At 41.3% G+C, this 18,885-nt stretch overlaps 1 protein-coding gene across 5 annotated transcripts in view; it reads right to left on the bottom strand.

Moving 5' to 3' along the window:
• The window catches only part of ARHGEF9 (Cdc42 guanine nucleotide exchange factor 9), a 363,131-nt gene that overhangs the window by 179,207 nt on the left and 165,039 nt on the right, over positions 1-18,885 (bottom strand). Inside the window, exon 1 of one of the 5 annotated variants that reach the window (XM_081042541.1) lies at positions 4,934-5,339. The exons of the other annotated variants lie outside the window; for them this stretch is intronic. Coding sequence (XP_080898667.1) covers positions 4,934-4,963 — 30 coding nt within the window. The 5' untranslated portion in view covers positions 4,964-5,339. Of the gene's footprint in view, positions 1-4,933; positions 5,340-18,885 lie in introns of those variants that run through there. 5 annotated transcript variants of the gene reach the window in all.

Raw genomic sequence — 18,885 nt, forward strand, 5'->3', positions numbered from 1 at the left:
AAGAATAAAACCTGTGTGTTTCAAGCCAGTATAGCTAGATCTCTGTTATTCACAGCAGAATTAAATTAACTGTTAAACACACCAGTTGGCCATCCCATCTTGCCTATGCAGAGATTTCCACCAACTCGAATGTTGTGGCTTTTACAAAGGTCACATGAAATGTGGCATGGGATTTAGTCCAAGATTCCATATTCTTCTCCAAAGCCATGGCATACAAAGTGTGGGACACTAGGAGTGGACAGCCCTTAGTGCAAGCAATGAAGGTGTGCACTGCCTATAGAGAACTTTTTTTAAAGACTAAAAGTCAAAAGTCAAAGTATTTTTTTTATCACCATGCACCAGCAATTTTAAACAATGTCTGTAATAAAATACTCCTCCCTGAAAAAATATTTTGTTGGTCAAAGTTCTAAACAATTGTTGTTACTACTGAGTTTTAGTAATCTATCTATATGAAGTTTCAAATTAGCACCTTTTATTACTTATCCTTTAATAATATTGTATTCTGCATGGAAGTTGAATTCAGAGAACTTTCACTTATACAGTTGCTCCCCTACACAACCACACACACATACACACACACACACACACACACACACACACAGACTTTACATGTGTTCATTTCATTTCATTTTGTAAAGGTTTAGAATGATTCAAGGTAGGTTGGGTGCATTTCTTGTCTGAAATAGCTCTGGTACTATATATGTTCCAGCATTTTTTGGGGGGTGTAAATGGTTTATTTGGGAGGTGATCCCACAAAGTGTTGATAGAAGAATAAGGAAATCGGACAGGGTAGACAAAGAAATTAATAGAGCATGTGGTAATGAGGAACTGTGGATAACTGAGGCTCAGTTCCACAGGGGACTCTTGGAGACTGTACAGAACATGCCTCAGAATTGTCCCACCCAAGGGGTAAGGAAGCTGGGGGTCCAGCATTTTAATAGTAGGTTCACAGTAAACAATGATAGCACAGTGATTGTAAAGTCAAAGAAACAGAATGTAAGTTACTTCAATTCTCTCATTTATGTGACAAATTGGAGTTTTTATTTTTGCTTAAAATCAAAAACAGTGAAAATAATACAAACTGCAAGGTGTAGCATTTTTGTTCAGTAAGTGTACATTTTAGATCATATCATGTTACTGATTTTCAATATTTTTTAAATTGAAGTTTAGTCTTCTTTTTTATTGTTAATTATTTGAAAATTAAAAAAACAAGTCAAGAAAATAATTATTAGTGTTATTATTACTGAAAATAATTTTGTAATATAGAAGAGAGAGTACTAAAAATGATCCATTCCAGATATCACAAATGTTAAGTGTACCAAGTCTAGTACTAATAATATACTAAATTGTCTCCAGAATCCCAGGAAGCAAGGAACTGATTCACTGGTAATCCACATAGAAACAATCCTCAACTATCCCCACCAGAGGCTGGGAACCTAAAGCAAATACTTTGATCATTGACTTAGATACAAAATGCTCTTGCATGCATCCACCCACTCTGTTCATTCTAGCCCCACACTCAGCCATCTGAGAACCAGATGGATGGTCGGAAAGGAGAAAGACATAGACCATCTACAAATTATGCTACAAAGGAAAAGCCACAGTCTTTTTATACAGATTATCATCACCTTGGCCCAAGCCACAATTACCTCTGACCTGGCCAGTTTAAGAGCCTCCTCACAGCTTTTTCCTTTACACCACTACAATCTATTCTCCTGTTAAAATTTAAGTCAGATTATGTCCCTTATCTGATCAAAACCTTCCAAAAGCTACCCATCTCATTCAGATTAAGTGTCCCAGGACATTGGCTTCCTTGCTGTTCCTTAAATAAACCGGTTGTGCTTCCTCTCTCTCTCTCTCTCTCTCTCTCTCAATCTCTCTCTCTCTCTCTCTCTCTCACTGTTTCTTATGCCTAGAACCCTCTTCTCCTAAACAGTTGCATAAGAGCTTGTTCCTTTGTTTCTTTCACATCTCTGCTCAAATGTCCATTAATCAGAGAGGCCCCTGCTTATCTAATATATCATCCCACCCCCTATCTCTATTCTCTTACCAGGTTTTCTTTTCCTTCTTAGCACTTAGCACCTCCTGACAAATTGTTTAGTGAACCCCCCCCTACCCCCAGGATGTAAGATCTATGAGACTCTCCCTAGCTCCTAGATAGGTGCCAACTCAGAGTACTCTATATTTTTGTTGAACAAATTAATGACCTCAATAGTGCCTGTGAGATTTGGTACTTTATCCACATTTTATGGATGAGAATACTGAGGATGAAAGAGGTTTGACAACTGGCAAGTATTTCACAGCTGAGAAGTGTAAAAGCCAGGCCCTCAACCTCAGACTTGTGACTCTAAGACCAGCATTCTTTCCACCTTAGGCACATTACCTAACCCAGCACAAATTGACATTGCAGGCAGAAGCTATGAATAAATATACTGAAAAATTTACCATCAAAACTGAACTCACAGTTTTTAATACTATCTACTGAGACATATTTTTATTCTATAAAATCCTGACTAATGTTATGTTCAAGGACCTTCATTTACATGTGATACTTAAAATCAGTTATAATAGTCCAATGTTCTGAAAAGAAATCTCACTGTTATGAAAAGCTCAATCTGAATTTCAAACACTTTGCAAATGAAAGAACAAGGAGTAAAGACCCTTTGACTAATCATATTATAAAATGGTGGCTAAATATACACTCCCTATTTTTGTTCATCATGAGCTACTATCGTGTTTCCCCGAAAATAAGACTGGATCTTATATTAAGGTTTGCTCCAAAAGACGCATTAGGGCTTATGTTCAGGGGATGTCATCCTGAAAAATCATGCTAGAGCTTATTTTCCAGTTAGGTCTTATTTTCGGGGAAACATGGTAGTTAAATTTTATCGAACATTTACTTCTAGGAATCTAAGAATCTCAGATCTGGAAGGAATTTTTGGTGATCATTAATAGCCTTATTTAACAAGTGAGAAAACTGAGGTCCAATGCATTCTTATCAAACAGTAGCAGGGCTAAGACTAGAGGTTTCCTGCCTCCCAGGCTAAAAGAGTTTACTACTCCTATCAGTTGAATTATGACAGTTAAAAAAAGGCTTTCATTGTAGAATATTTGCCACTTCAGTACCATAAAAATATTATAAGATTTCCCCATCAGTCAATCTTTAATTATATAGTCTCCACAAGGTGCCTGTTATTTTCTGTTCTCTTTCACAATGGCAAAACTTCAAATTTCTCATGGCATTAGTTCATCCTAAAGGAAGTCCTTTCCCAAGATCATGACTCTTTGTTCCTTTCTGCCTCTCTCAGCACCATTTGAACTGATGATTCTGTGGAGCAGTGGGGAAGGACAGTGATAGAAAGTCAGGAGACTCCTGTGCTAGACTCAGCTTTGCCTTCATGGAGCTGTGTGACCCTGGGTGAGTCTCTCCCACTCTCTGGGTCTCAGCTTTCCTGTATGGATGACAAGGAATTGAAGGACTTTTCCTGCTCTGACCTTTTATAGTCACTCTGTCCATAGTTGGGGCTTTTTCAAGGGAAGACAGCTGCAGAAATCCTTATCCTGGGAATGGGTCTGGACCCCATTCATTTAAGAGAGCTCCCCCCCCACAAGGAGTTTGTGCCTGTGTGTGTTTAGTACCATCTTCCAACAGTTCATTTTATGCCATGTTGCTAAATTTGAAATTTTATGCCATTTTATGCCATGTTGCAAACATTTGAAATAGTCTTGATGGGACCCTGGGGAAAGAGGGATGTCTGGGAAAAAGAATCTCTTGAAGCCTTGGCATATAGGAATATAAATTGGATGCCTTCAAGAACCACTGAAACAGAGGTATAAGGGAAACCCCGAGGAAAGGAATAGCATGGCTCCTCTGAATACAGTCCTAGCCCAGGCCAGATTTCCTCCTCCCTTCCAGAATGGGAGCAAAAAAGGAGTTAAACATCCATTTTTGCCCAACTGCTTTAGGCTACTTTCCTTCAGCTGCAGGCTGTGGGTGGCAGTGCAGAAGTGTGGGCTGGCATGGCCATCAGTGCCTGCTGACCCAACCCAACTGCCCTCCAAGACCCTCTTGCAATGCTTCCCAGTTGAGGACAAAGGCATAGGGGCCTCACACTCTCCAGAGTCCCTGACCAGACTCGAGCTACACCTGGCTGAGTCAGAGAGGCATCGAGATGCAGTCACCATTTCATCTCTGCAAGGGATGTCATTCCAAGGTCTCCAGGTGGAGAAGGTAGCAACATGGCATAAAATGAACTGTTGGAAGATGGTACTAAACACACACAGGCACACACTCCTTGTGGGGGGGGGGAGCTCTCTTAAATGAATGGGGTCCAGACCCATTCCCAGGATAAGGATTTCTGCAGCTGTCTTCCCTTGAAAAATCCCCAACTATGGACAGAGTGACCCTTACCCAGGCAATGAAGGGATCCAGGGCTCACAGAGGCAGCTTCCCTGATAGTGGCAATCTAGCCCTCATGCCCTGGGACTGACCAGAGCAAGGGGTAACATGCAATCTATGCAGCTCTCCATACTGCTTTATCCACAATCCCAGGCTTTGTGACTGCCCCCTCCCTCCCAACCCCATGCCAGCTGGCCTGCAGCCTTCGAGCCTCTCTGCTCCCAGAGCCTCGCTGCCAGCCCCCTTGCCTTTCTGGTATTCCGGATGACCCCCACTACAATCCCACCCCAATCTCTGGGGTGGGGGAAGAGGCAGTTGGATTGCGGAGGAGAATTGGCGGCGGGGGCTTTCTTCAGCAGTCAGGCAAGCAAGAGCTCTTAAAATGGCCACAGCAAGCTCTGGTGTCTCAAGGACAGCGGGGAGGGCGGTGGGCAGAGGCTAGGGGTCTCATTGCATGGCGGCTGGTGGAGAAGCTGGGGGTGGGGCTAGGGGACTGAGGCTCAAGCAGGGGAAGCCAGCGTTATGTGCACTCACCATTCCTGTTCCGCCCCTTATCCACTGCATGGTGCGGGTGAAGTCCGGCTTCTCAGAGGCCCCAGTGACTGGCGCGGATTGTCTTGAGCTGGCTGGACTGGCAGGGCTGGAGCTCGCGAAAACCCCAGCGCCCCCTCTACCTCCCCTCCTCCACAGCCCTACAGCCCAATCCCCTCCACCCTGGACCTCGCCTTCAGTCAGGTTGCTCCATCCCAGCCGGCAGGCTCTGCTTCTCTGTCCCGCAGCTCTGGCAGTGCTTGGCCGCCGTGGAAGTGGAGGGGGGTCCCAACCCACTGCCTTTGTCCCCTGCCAAGGCTTGAAAACTGGGAAGTGGGGTGCAGGGAGAAGAGGGGGTTGAATAACCTCTGTCTGGAGAGGAGAGCTGCCACCTCTGCCTGCCTCCCACCGTACTGGAGTTAGATGCTGTTTATTGTGGGGCTCCCTAATTGTGTCGAATCAGCGAAAAGTCCTCTCCAAAGTTGCCAGAGATGTTGGGCCAACCTCCGGAATAATAAGATCCTGCCCCAGTGAAGCCATGCCAGCACTCTCCTGCCACCCTTCCCCCAGCCCTCCCTCTGCATACTCCCCTGGGGCCTTCTCTCCTAGAGGGTACTTTCTTAGGGCTTTCATTATCATGATCACTTTCACTTCTCAGAACAACCCTATGGAGGCAGGCATTAATATCTCAATTTTACAGATCAGTAAATAGAGAAGTGTAAGTAGGAAGGGATTTGTCTAAGGTCACATTAAAAAAAAAAATCCACTTTACCCTCTGAAGCTTTCCACGCTTATTTGTATCACTTACACACACGCACACACACACACCCCGTTCCAAGATTCTCCCTCACACCTTCGGGAATATGAAAGGTAGCTTGTTGGTGGATGAAATTTCCATGTGCTTATTTTGCTGAGAATGAGTCAAATGAACATCAGCAAAACAGGCAAATGGAGAAAGCGCCCACCTCTTCATGGTACCCCTAACTCTGGGCAATGCAACCCAGGCTGGCACCTTTGCATCTCCTTAGAGTTGACATTGTTGGTCACATTCAAACCTATTATTATTCCATATAATCCTTACAATAACCCGGTAAGGTAGGCATGACAGGGAATGTTAATTAGCCTCCTGTTACAAACATGAACACTGAAGCCCAGAGACTGAAAGACATTTGCTCAAGGTAGCACAGCCAAACAAGAATCCAAGCCTCCTAACCCACAGGGAAGGTCAAGCAAGAATAAGATTCCAAAAACAGAGATTATAGTTTCAGCAAGAGGGAATTAAAATATGACATCAGAAAGAAGAGCCTAAAGGTGACTTGTATGAAGACATCACTGGCATGCTACACACACAACCTTATTGTCCTCTACTTTCTAGTAAACTGTCCCCACTTCATCCAAGCCATTGTTTTGGTCCCTACCTGCTGTGGCTGTGGCTTTGTGCAGAACTGAGTAAAAAACTGAATTCACTACTGGTGGATAACCTGGGTAAGTACCCAGCTTCTCTGAGTCTCGTTGTGAATTACACAATGAACACACTAATTGTTGTATACCTAATAGTGTTAAGCAATCACTTATCCATAGATATTAGAGTTGTCAAAGAGCTTAAGGATTATCTCCTCCAACCTTCTCATTTTACAGATGAGAAAATGTAGCCCCCAAGAGTGAAAAGGATGCCCAAAGTCACAGAGTAAGTAAGTGGCTGAGTTGGAATGAGAACTCAGATCCTTGATTCCTGACAGTAAGTAGAATGCAGTAGTGAAAAAGGATAAAAATTAAAAGTACACAAACAACTACTATAATGCTATAATATTTACATTATAACCTGTGTTGTCTTGACAAAATGATGTTTGGTACATATATCACTAGCTATTTTTATTCATTTATAAACTCAATAAACATGTGTGCCTACTATGTGCAAGACACAGTGTGTTAGGCACTAATCATATAGCCATGAACAAAACAGACACCATTCATTTTCTGATTTATATTTCATAAAAGTAAATGAGGTAAATAATTACGTTAATGCAGTTGGTGATGAGTACTATGAAAGAAAGTGAAAGGACAGAGAGTAACTATGGGGGAGGAAAGACAGAATTTAGATAAAGGAGGCTTCTCCAAGGACATGACATTTAGTAAGTTGAGGCCTACAGGCTTAAAGTGAGCCAGCCATGTAAAGAGGTAGGGCGAAAGTATTCCAGGCACAGAAAACAGATCGTCCAAAAGTCAAAAGGATTGAACAGGTTTAGAGTGCCCTAGGAATTGGAAGCACAATGAGGGTGAAATCTAGAGAGAAAGAAGAGTTGTAGGAAACAAATTTGGCACAAATCATAGTAAAGAATTTGTATTTCATTTTGAGAACAATAAGGAGAGAGGGAAATGAGGGGTTTTAAGCAGCAGAATGAGTTAATCTGATTTATATTTGTAAAAGACCACTCAGGTTGCTTTGCTGTAAACAGATTGAAAGAGGGATAAGAGGTTGATGATGTTAAAATCATCCAGGAGAGAGATGATGTAACTTGGACAGAAAGGACACTAAAGATGATAGAGGTAAAAATACAATCATGCACCACTTAACGATGGGGATACTTTTCTGAGAAATATGCTGTTAGGTAATTTCCTCATTGTGCGAATATCATAGCATGCACTCACACATACCTAGATGATATAACCTACTACACACCTAAGCAACATGTTATAGTTTAATGCTCCTAGGCTACGATCTGAACAGCATGTTACCATACAAAACAACACGAGATTAAGTCAAACATAAAAAATGATGCAATCAAGAGACGCGGTAAACATGAGATGCATGAGGCTTCTGTCAGCATAACATGGCATACTGTTTCACAGCAAATGTTTTCTTTCATAAGTAGAAAGAGTACACTCTAAAAATAGTGATAAAAAATATGGCACAGTAAACGCATAAACCAGTAACATAGTCGTTTATTATCATTATCAAGTATGATATACTATACATAATTTATGTGCTATACTCTTATATGAATGGCAGCACAATATATTTGTTTACACCAGCATCACCACAAACATGTAAGGTGCTGTGCTATGATGTCAGGATGGCTATAACATCACCATGCAATAGGAATTGTTCAGCATTATAATCTTATGAAACTACTGAGACAGGATAGTTAGTATGTTACTAGGTAGACAGGGGGTCCCTTGTGGAATAAACAAAAAAGCAGCCATATCCTGAAACTCCAGGTCCTGGAATGTCTCCTTCACTCCAGGACAGAGACATAAGAATACCCTTGAGGTTAATAGATAATCTCAAATCCTTTCTGGCCGGACAAAGGAGCAGATCTGATAGATAGGAATGGGTTATTTCATTAATCCCTTCAGGATGAGCAAACAGGACAAACCTAACAGATGAATTCTATTAGAAGGCTCCAGCCTTCTTCCCCAAGCAGGCAAGGAAAGGTATAAACATAAGAGCTTTTGCCTCAGTCACTAGGCACTCCCATTTGGGACCCCCTCCCACTCAGGAGCCGCAACCTCTTCTCCTGTCTCTAATAAACTATCCTCTTTTTAAAACTCTTTGCCTCTCCTGGATCCGTGTTTCCATTCTTTGGTCTCACGAGACACGATCCCAGCACTCACTCACTCAAAAGTTCCCTACATCATTTGGGGAATCACAGAAAAGTATTCCCACTTCACTACTCATATATGTGGTGTGTCCTTGACCAAAACATCATTATGACTGTGTTTGAGATATATTTTATTTAGAGGTAGAAACAAAAAAATCTTGGTGATGAGTTTGGTGTAGAGTGTGAGGGAAAAGAAGAAGTAATTATGGATGACTAGGATTTTGGCTTGAACAACTGGGTAAATGGTGGCACCATTTGCTGATGCAGAAAGACTAGAATAAGCACTAGACTAGATGTGGGAAGATTAGAATAAGGTTTGAGGAGGGGAGGAAATCAAGGCTTCAATTTTGGATGTACTGTGAGCTGTCCATTAGTCATATTATTAGAGGAGGTATCACAAAGACAATTGGATACACAAGCCTGGAGGTCAGGAGAGAAGATCTGCCTGGAGATATAAATTTTGCAGTCATCCTCATATAGATGATATTTAAAGACACAAGATGGGATGAGGTCATCTTGGAAGAGAGTGTAGACAGAAAAGGAACGTGGGCTGAGCCTTGAGGCTCTCAAACAATAGACTAAAGTTGAGTAGAGAAGGAGGGGTAAAAAATGAAGACTGAAAAATAGTTGTCAGTAAGGTAGAAAGAAAAACAGGAGAAATCACATTCAGGTGAAAAAAGTTTTAAGGAATGATACTGAGGAGCAGAATGGATAATGAGAGATATGTCCACTGTATTGGCAACATGGTCGTCCTCGTTGGCCTTGACAAGAGTAGCTTCATTTGCACAAGGGTAATAGAAGTCATATTGAGGTGAGTTGGGGAATCAATGAGGGGAAAAAAGAAAAAATGAAGGTAAAGAAGTGGAGACAAGTAGATGACTCTTTGAGAAGTTTTGCTCTGAAGTGAATAAGAGAAATAGGGTAATATTTGAATGGGTATTTGAAGTTAAGTGGTTTTTTTTCTTTTAATGTGAGGTTATAAGCATGCTTATACGATTATGGGAATGAGAAGGAGAGGGTGATGGTATAGGACATTGCTACTTGAAGTATGGTCCACAGACCAACAGCATCATCAACACTCGGGTGCTTGTTATAAATCCAGAACCTCAGGCCCCATCTCAGACCTACTGAATCATAATCTGCATTTTAACTAATCCCCAGGTGACTTGTATGTACATTAAAGTCTGAGAAGCAATGGTATATCAGAGGGGTTACCTGCAGGAGCAAAGTCCTTGAGAAGGTGAGAAGGGATGGGGGCCAGAGCATAAGAGGAGATATTTGCCAATGAGAATAACAGGGCCACTTCCTGCACTCTAGCAAGAAGACAGAGAAAATGGGTGAGAGTGCAGGTGCTGGTGGGCTTGTAGAGTTGGTAAATGAAAGAGAAGGGAATGACCCTAAAATTAATTCTATTTTCCTTTTTTTTTTAATTTATCGGGGTGACAATTGTTAGTGAAATTACATAGATTTCAGGTGTACAATTCTGTATTACATCATCTATAAATCCCATTGTGTGTTCACCACCCAGAGTCAGTTCTTCTTCCATCACCATATATTTGATCCCCCTTACCCTCATCTCCCTCCCCCCACGCCCCTTACCCTCTGGTAACCACTAAACTATTATCTGTGTTTGTGAGTTTTTGTTTCTCATTTGTTTGTCTTGTTCTTTTGTGGCTTTTGGTTTATATATACCACATATAAAGAGATGAAGCTGAGAGAGGCATGTGGAAGGAGGAGTCACTGGAAGTTATATGAGGGAGGAGCAAGGATGAAGTAGTCTTCTCAGAGCAGTGGTACTCAACCATGGCTACACATAGGAATCACCAGGAGAACTTCAAGAAACACTGCTATCTAAATCCCACCTTCAGGGATTATGATTTAATTAGAATGAGGTATAGCCTGGGCATCACGATTTTATAAGATCCATTTTTATAAGATGATTCTAATGTGAAACTGAGGTTCACAGCCACTGTCTTAGAGAGTTTAAAAAAGCAATCACATTAGGGTCACATAGTAGGGTTTACTGGAAGTGTTGAGTCCCCGACTGAGGCTTGTGGTAAAGCAAACTCAATCAGCCCAGCTGTAGAAATTTTCTCCAGTCCATTTTAGTGCTCAAGGACAGGTCTGGAGAAGATAGGTGGTTGGGTTGAGTCTGGGAATGGGGGCGGGTGGGGTGATGTCAGGAAAATACACTGGGAAAAGAAATGGGCAATAGAGTTGTCGGGCTAGAAGTACCAGAGTAAGTGAGCTGGAAGAACATGACAGTGATCAGAGAGATACTTGAAATTGAGATTCTGGAGGCAATTCAGTTAGTTGCTCACTATGACATGATCGAGTGGGTTACCACAGGAGTTTTCTAGATGAGGTGGGGTGAAGAAATAGGTTGTTGAAAATGAGGCCAGGGTTGAATGGGCAGGCCATTTATAAGAATATTGATGTTAGACAGGAGAAAAATGAAGACAAGTGATGATCCAGGAGCTCAAGTCTTCAATGAGTGGGAAAGAATGTCCAGAAAGACAATGTTGCCAAGAATTATGTATAAAGCACCTACTATGTGCCAAATTCTATTCTAGGTACTAGGGATACAGTAGTGAACAAGACAGACCAGGTCTCTATCCTCAAGGAGCTTATATTCTAATGGAGAGATTTAGACATTGAACCGCAAAACCAATAAATGAAGTAATGTTAGGTACTGAACAGTTATTATAAAAATAACAAATAGGGTGATATAATAGAAGGTAGTCAAGAAAGGAGAACACTGTTTTACCTAGGTGGCCAAGGAAGGCCTCTCTGGGGAGGTGACATCTGAGTTGACATCAGAATGATAAGAAACCAGCCATGCAATGATCTGGAGGAAGACCATTCCAAATGGGAAGGAACAACAGAAGCAAAGGCCCAGAGACAGAAATGAGACTCACGTGTGCAACGAGCAGAAGAAGGCCAACATGGCATAAGGTACTTAAGTTTAAGACAGTGGTGGGAGATCATATCAGAGAAGCAGGCAGGGCCATAATGTCAGGAGATGAAAGGAAAAAAAGGGGGGGGATAGTGGGTGGCAGAGGCAGATGGCACGTACTTCCAAGAAGCCAAATGTTGTGAAGGCAGGAGAGGAAGAATTGAGAAACATGATAGATGTCATCCCAAATAAGCTAACACAGGAAATAATTGAAAGAAAGATGTTACTGTAATAGGAAAAGGATGTATAGGTATACAGTTTATCCAAATATAATATAGTTTAGATTTAGAGAAGAAAAATCTAGCTAGGTGAATACTCAGGGACACCTAGCCCCTTGCTATTATTCAGTGTGGGTCTCAGACCAGCAGCAGCAGCAGCAGCATCACCTGGGATCTTGTTAGACTTGAAGAATACCAGGTCCACTCCAGACCTATTGACTCAGCATCAGCATTTTCACAAAAATTCCCAGTGATTCACATACACATTAAAGTGTGAGGTGCCCAGGTCTAGAGCAAACTCCTGCCACTATGTTGGAGTCATTGAGGTAATAATTTTTTGCCCAAAAAAGAACAGAAAACATGTTCATATATATTTGGAAACATAATAGTTAAAGATGTTGATGGCAGCCAGGGTTTGGAATTTGGGGAAGAAGGTTTGCTGGCATGTGGGCTTCCACTTCTCTGTGGAAACACCAGCTAGGACAGTCATTCACCTAGGAATGCAATTCCTCATCCTGAAATTTCCCAAGCAGCTCCCTGACCTCGCAGCCCAGGGCCGGAATAAAAACCCATGGACTCCAAGAGCACCTGAAGGAAGCTATTGAATTAGCTTCAAGCAGCTCGGGGAAGAGCAGGGAGGAAGTGACCACACTTGTCTTTCTTTAAGCCTCAGGAGGCAGAGCCGGGAGACAAAGTAAGATGCTGCTCAATGGGCTGCTACAAGAAAGCACCACACTGGGGGCCTTGGACAAACAGCCTCCCCCCAAGGACACTTTAGCTTGATAATAGGGACCAACCAAATGAAAAACCTGCTCCTTCCTCTCTGGTAGGGACCCACTAGTTACTCCCCTCCTCTAAGCTTTCTATGGGCTCTTGACTACTCTCAAGTTTATATAAGTGAAATGACTTCAAGTTCTTCACATCCACCCCCTTTTCCTAGCACTCAGCTGTTTCCTCTTTACCTCCTTCTCTTTCTCCCAATGCCACGCTTTTAGCCTCAAACAAACTTCGTGTCTATCTAAGGAATTTTCAGTCCACTTCTCATTTTCAGTACGAAGGCAGCAGCTGAAATAACTGCATGAGGAGTTTCAATTAGTTGATCAGATTTAACCCCCATTTGAGCAGAAGTGTTACTTAAACCACTTGGGTGGATTCAGGACCTGCAAAGCTCATGAACAATATGTATCTGCTCAAGGATTCTCTGGGAAGCCAAACACACATGTTAATGTCCAACCTTATAAAGCGATGAGCTTCCCATCATTGAAGGCATCCAAGCAGAGTCTGGAAGAGCACCTGCCAGTGATATTGTAGAATAAATCCCCCATCAATAAAAGGCTTCACTAGAGAACCATGCAAAAAAGTCAGCGAGCAGAGATGAGAAGAGCGCTGGACTGGGAGTCCGGTGACTGCTAAATTGCTGTGTGATCGTGGACAAGCCACTCAGTCTCTTCATCTGTCAAATGGTGTCAGAATCTCTCAGTGCTTTCTGACCTGTACTTTTATAGAGTGTAGGGAGGATCCTTCAGAGGCCATTTCTTGTCCTAGAGGACATGGGGAGGGTGAGTGGAAGGAGCTTTGGGTCCTACTTCAACCAGAGTGGTTCTCCTTTCATCTGCTTAATACATAAAGCTTCCAGGTAAGATTCTGATTGATCAAAAGAGTTCCTGCTGCTAAAAACAAATAAACAAACCTAGACTACATCAGAGGCTGTATGTAAACTGCAAGTCTTGACAATAATCCACAGAAGTGTTTTAAGTTTGTTGGATGTTAAACAATATGTTTATATATATATATATATATATATATATATACACACATATATATGTATATATATATGATTTTCTATTAAAGTATAGTTGGCATACAATATTATATTAGTTTCAAATGTTATATTCAACATTTATATACCTTACGATGTCATCACCATACTAAGTCTAGTAACCATCTATCACTGTGCAGTTATTACCATATTATTCACTATATTCCCTGTGCTGTACACTCCATCTCCATGACTTATTTATTTTATAACTGGAAGTTTGTATCTCTTATACTCCTTCACTTTTTTCACCCATCCCCCCACTCCACCCTCTCTGGCAACCATCAGTTTGTTCTGTTTCTGAGAGTCTGTTTTTGTTTTCTTTGTTCACTGTTTTAGTTATTTTTTTTAAATTCCACATATAAGGGAAATCATATGGTATTTGTCTTTCTCTGTCTGATGTATTTCACTTAGCATAGTACTCTCTAGGTCCACCCATGTTGTTGCAATACAACCCAACAATTACACTTCTGGGTATTTATCCTAAGAAAATGAAAATACTAATTTGAAAGACATATGCACCTGTTTGTTCATATGTTTATTGCAGCATTATTTAGAGTAGCAAAGAAACTGAAGCAACATAGGTGCCCATCAATAGATAGATGAATGGATAAAGAAGATGTGATATATATTACATATACAGAGGGTGCCAAAAAAATGTATACACATTTTAACAAAGGAAAACTGTATTAAAATTGCAATATTGTAATATTGTAATACTCAATATACACTAATAACAAAAGATGAATACAAGTCACGTTTGACTTCTGCAATTACAAGAGGTACTCAAAGTGGTTACCATCAGCATCCAGACACTTGTGATTACGGTGAACTACTGTTTGAGCAATATAAATATATGTATATATATGTATAATATAGATATATACATAGATACATATACATATATATAGATACATAGGTGCAAATGACAAGATTACATTCCTTTTTATTGCTGAGTAATAGTACATAATGGACTATTACTCAGCAATAAAAAGGAATGTAATCTTGTCATTTGCACCTATGTATTTTTTTTGAAATCAGGATTTTCATATACAAATCTGGAATTCCAAGCTCTCTCAAACATGGGATGGTCTGGCAGTCCAGGGCTCATATTCCCACCTTGCAACAATCAGCTGGAGCTGGGAGGCAACAGCCTCTTTTAGCGCCAGACCCCCCCGCCTAGCCTTTGCAGACATCAGAGGAGTGGTAACCCCTGCCCTCCAGGGCTTCTTTACCTTCCACAGTTTCTGGCAAATACAGAATGGGTTGCTCTAGGAATGACTGTGTCTATAGAGGGATGTAGTCTATGCAGAGCAGTGGTTTTCAAATCAATCTTTAATGTTCACAGATGTTTTTGTTAAACTGAATATTCTGTAGGTCTGGGGTGGCACCTGATGCTCTTCATTTCTAACAGACCCCAAGGTGATATGGATACTAGTGGTCCATGGACCACACTGATAGAAATGAGAGGCCAACAGAGCAAAGAAGTGAAGAAGGAAGAGCTGGGGCTGAAGGCAGACCTCACACAGACCTTCACTGCACTGGGGGAAACTGCTAAACATTCTGTTCAGTCATTCTCCAGAGAGGTGGAGAAAAAAAAGGAAGGGACTTCTCCAGCCAAAGGAGTGATTGACCAGGAAAAATATTACAAAGTAAAGCTGGCAAGGAATCTATTTAATGGAAGGTAGGGCTCCTCCTAGGGGCCTTGCCCCGTCCCCCAACCCCTAAGTTGGGATGTCTTGAGTCACCTCTCAGGTTTCAAGTACTGTCTCCTGAACTTCAAGGAAAACTTTTTTTTTTTTTTGTGAAGGTGCTGAGGAAGGTCAGGGAGAGAAGGGAGAAGTGAAGGAGGGAGAGTAAGGGTGAAAAAGTGGAGGAGGAAAATGAAGAGATGGATAAGTAGAAAAGGTAGAGAAGGGAGACGAGAGGAAAGAGGAGGAAGAGACAAAGGGAGAAAAAAAGGAGTGGAAAGAAGGAGGAGAAAGAAGCAATGGTGGATGAGGAGAAAGGAGAAAAGGGAGAGGAGGTGGATGGGGAAAACGGAAAGGAGGAGGAAGGGGGAAGAGTTAAGCTTAAGAGATCAAGGCTCAGGCCTTTCCTAAAGGCTCCTTCCTTGCTAGACTCCTCCATACTTATGCGGCCCCTCCTCACAGTAGGACATCCTCACAGCAGGAGCCTAAGTTCCCTTTCTGGCTCTAAAATTCTATAATCTTCTGAAATTCTATGGCAACAGGACGAGCTGGCTCCATCCAGCCTGGACTCCTGGCTTGCCTATGATGTGCAACCTCCTCTTCTGCACCCGTTGCACAGCAGGAGCCACCCACCCACACCCATGCTTCCTCTAACTGGTATGGGTGGATTCCCGGAGTTCATCAGACTGAGGTGAGGAGCAAAGCAGGAAGGAGGAGAGAAGGCTTCGCCTGTACACACATACATATTACTAGTTGTCAAGTCCTGTTGCCTCTACCCTTATCACATTTCTTCTGTGTGTCCCCTCCTTCCCATACCCATGACTACTCCTCCAGGTCAGGCCCTCATTTATGTCTGTCCTGGAACGTCTGTTCTGGACTATCATGTCAGCCTCCTAAGTGTCCCCCTACCTCCATTTTTGCTGCCCTCCAATCCATTCTCACACTGCTGCCAGAGTTAGAACCCTAAAGCATTGCTGGATCCTCCTCTGATGAAACACTTTTAATGACTCCCTATTGCCCCCAAAATAAAAGTTCAAACTCTTTAGCAAGATGTCAATAATTCTCCACATCCTGGACCTAAATCCTTTTCAGTCTTTCTACATATCCACATTTTCCAGATCACATTTTTTTTGTTGTTTTAATATCCTCTGAGAATTTCCCCCCTATTTCCTTTTGTCTAAGTCCTAGCCATCCTTCCAGGTCAGGCTCAAAAGCCACCTCTTTTATGAAGTTTCATCCCAAGTTGAAAACCATCTCCCTTTCTACACATGCTCACAATATTTTTCTGGTACCTTTCTATACCACTTGCTAATAGGAAAGGTATTATTTCATGAAAAGTTCGTTTCAGTTTTGTATATTAGCACATATATACTATATAGCCAAAAAAGGTATACACATTTTATTAATAAAGGAAAAAACTGTATTAAAATTGTAATACAGTATATACCAATAACAAAAGATGAATACAAGTCACATATGTACATTTTTTTGGCATCCCCATATATACTGGGGTTGCCAAAAAAAATGTATACAAGTGGACACTCTGGTCAACATTGCTCACGCAGTAGTTCATCGTAATCTGAAGTGTCTGGACAGTGATGGTAACCACTTTGAGCACCTCTTGAAATTGCAGAAGTCAAATGTGACTTGTATTCATCTTTTGTTATTGGTATATATTGAGTATTACAATTTTAATACAGTTTTTTCCTTTCTTAAAATGTGTATACATTTCTCTCTCTGTGTGTGTGTGTGTGTGTGTGTGTGTGTGTGTGTGTGTGTGTGTGTGTGTCAGGTCCAAGTGAGAAGAGTTTGGAATATGCTATCCTAAATCCTAAACCAACATCAGCTGGCAGCAAAATAGGTACTTGAACTAATTAATTTACCCTCTGGATCTGTTTCCTCATCTGGAAAACAGGAATGATAATAGTACCTATATCAAAAAGTTGCTGTGAGGAATAAACAAGCAAATACACGAAAGGCCTTTAGCACAGTGCCTGGCATATATTAGTTCTGATGATGGTGATTAACTATGGGGTGGAGGTAGGGGAAACGTTGAAGGTACTGCAGAAAGGAGCTGTAAGGATGGTGAAGGACCTTACCAGAACTGTTGCAGACCATGCAGACTAGCACCTGATGAGGCAGAAAAGGATTAATAAAAGTGAACCTGAAGGGGGACTGCCTAGGCCTGCATCCCCTCCCAAAGAACTGCCCAGGCTCATTTTATAGAAATAAATCTAAAATGTCTAAACCGTCATAAAAAGAGGAGATAAAACCCAACTGGTATTAACTGGTTCTTCACACATGCACAAGCTGCCAAAACCTGTCCATTAGTTGAACTCTAGCTTAATTATAATGCAACTAGAATGGAATGAACATTAAGGCTTGCCCGACCCCAACCCCCATGGGTTTTTCTGTATGTATTCCGGGTAAGAGCATGCACAGAAAAAAACTAGTTATATAACCAATAAGTGTCAATCAAATGACCTCAGTCTATATGTCACAATTCCTGCTGTAAGGAAATTTACCTATGCTTTCTTTTCTTTTATTGAAACATTTGCTAAGTATTTTTCAATTTATTGGGGTGACATTTGTTAGTAAAACTACATAATTTCAGGTGTACAATTCTGTATTACATCATCTATAAATCCCATTGTGTGTTCACCACCCAGAATAAGTTCTCCTACCATCGCTATATATTTGATCCCCCTTACTCTCATCTTCCACCCTCTACCACCCCCTTACCCTCTGGTAACCATTAAACTGTTGTCTGTGTCTATGAGTTTGTGTTTCTCAGTTGTTTGTCTTGTTCTTTTGTTGTTTTTGGTTTATATACCACATATCAGTGAAATAATATGGTTTTCAACTTTTTCTGTCTGACTTATTTCACTTAGCATTATATTCTCAAGATCCATCCATGTTGTCACAAATGTTCCTATATCATCTTTTCTTACCACTGAATAGTATTCCATTTTGTATATATACCACAACTTCTATATCCATTCATCTATTGAAGGACATTTTGGTTGTTTCCATGTCTTAGTCGCCGTAAACAAAGCTGCAATGAACATTGGAGCACACGTGTCTTTATGGATAAATGATTTCAGATTTTTTGGGTAGATACCCAGGAGAGGGATTGCTGGGTCATATGGTAATTCTATTCGTAATTTTTTCAGGAACCTCCACACTGCCTTCCATAACGGCTACACCAGTCTGCATTCCCACCAACAGTGTATGAGGGTTCCTTTTTCTCCACAGCCTCTCCAACACTTGTTACTATTTGTCTTGTTGATGATAGCCATTCTGACTGGGGTGAGGTGATATCTCATTGTGGTTTTTATTTGCATTTCTCTGATGATTAGTGATGTTGAGCATTTTTTCATATGTCTGTTTGCCATTTCCTTGTCCTCTTTGGAGAAATGTCTCTTCAGGTCCTCTGACCATTTTTCAATTGGGTTGTTTTCTTTTTGTTGTTGAGTTGCATGAGTTCCTCATATATTTTGGATATTAGCCACTTATCGGAGGCACTGTTTGCAAAAATCTTCTCCCATTCAGTCGGTTGCCTCTTTATTTTGTCGATGGTTTCTTTTGCTGTGCAGAAACTTTTAAGTTTCATATAGTCCCATTTGTTTATTTTAGCTTATACTTCCAATGCCTTTGGAGTTAAATTCATAA

The sequence above is a fragment of the Rhinolophus hipposideros genome (genome assembly GCF_964194185.1).
Source record: "Rhinolophus hipposideros genome assembly, chromosome: X".
NCBI lineage: Eukaryota > Metazoa > Chordata > Mammalia > Chiroptera > Rhinolophidae > Rhinolophus > Rhinolophus hipposideros.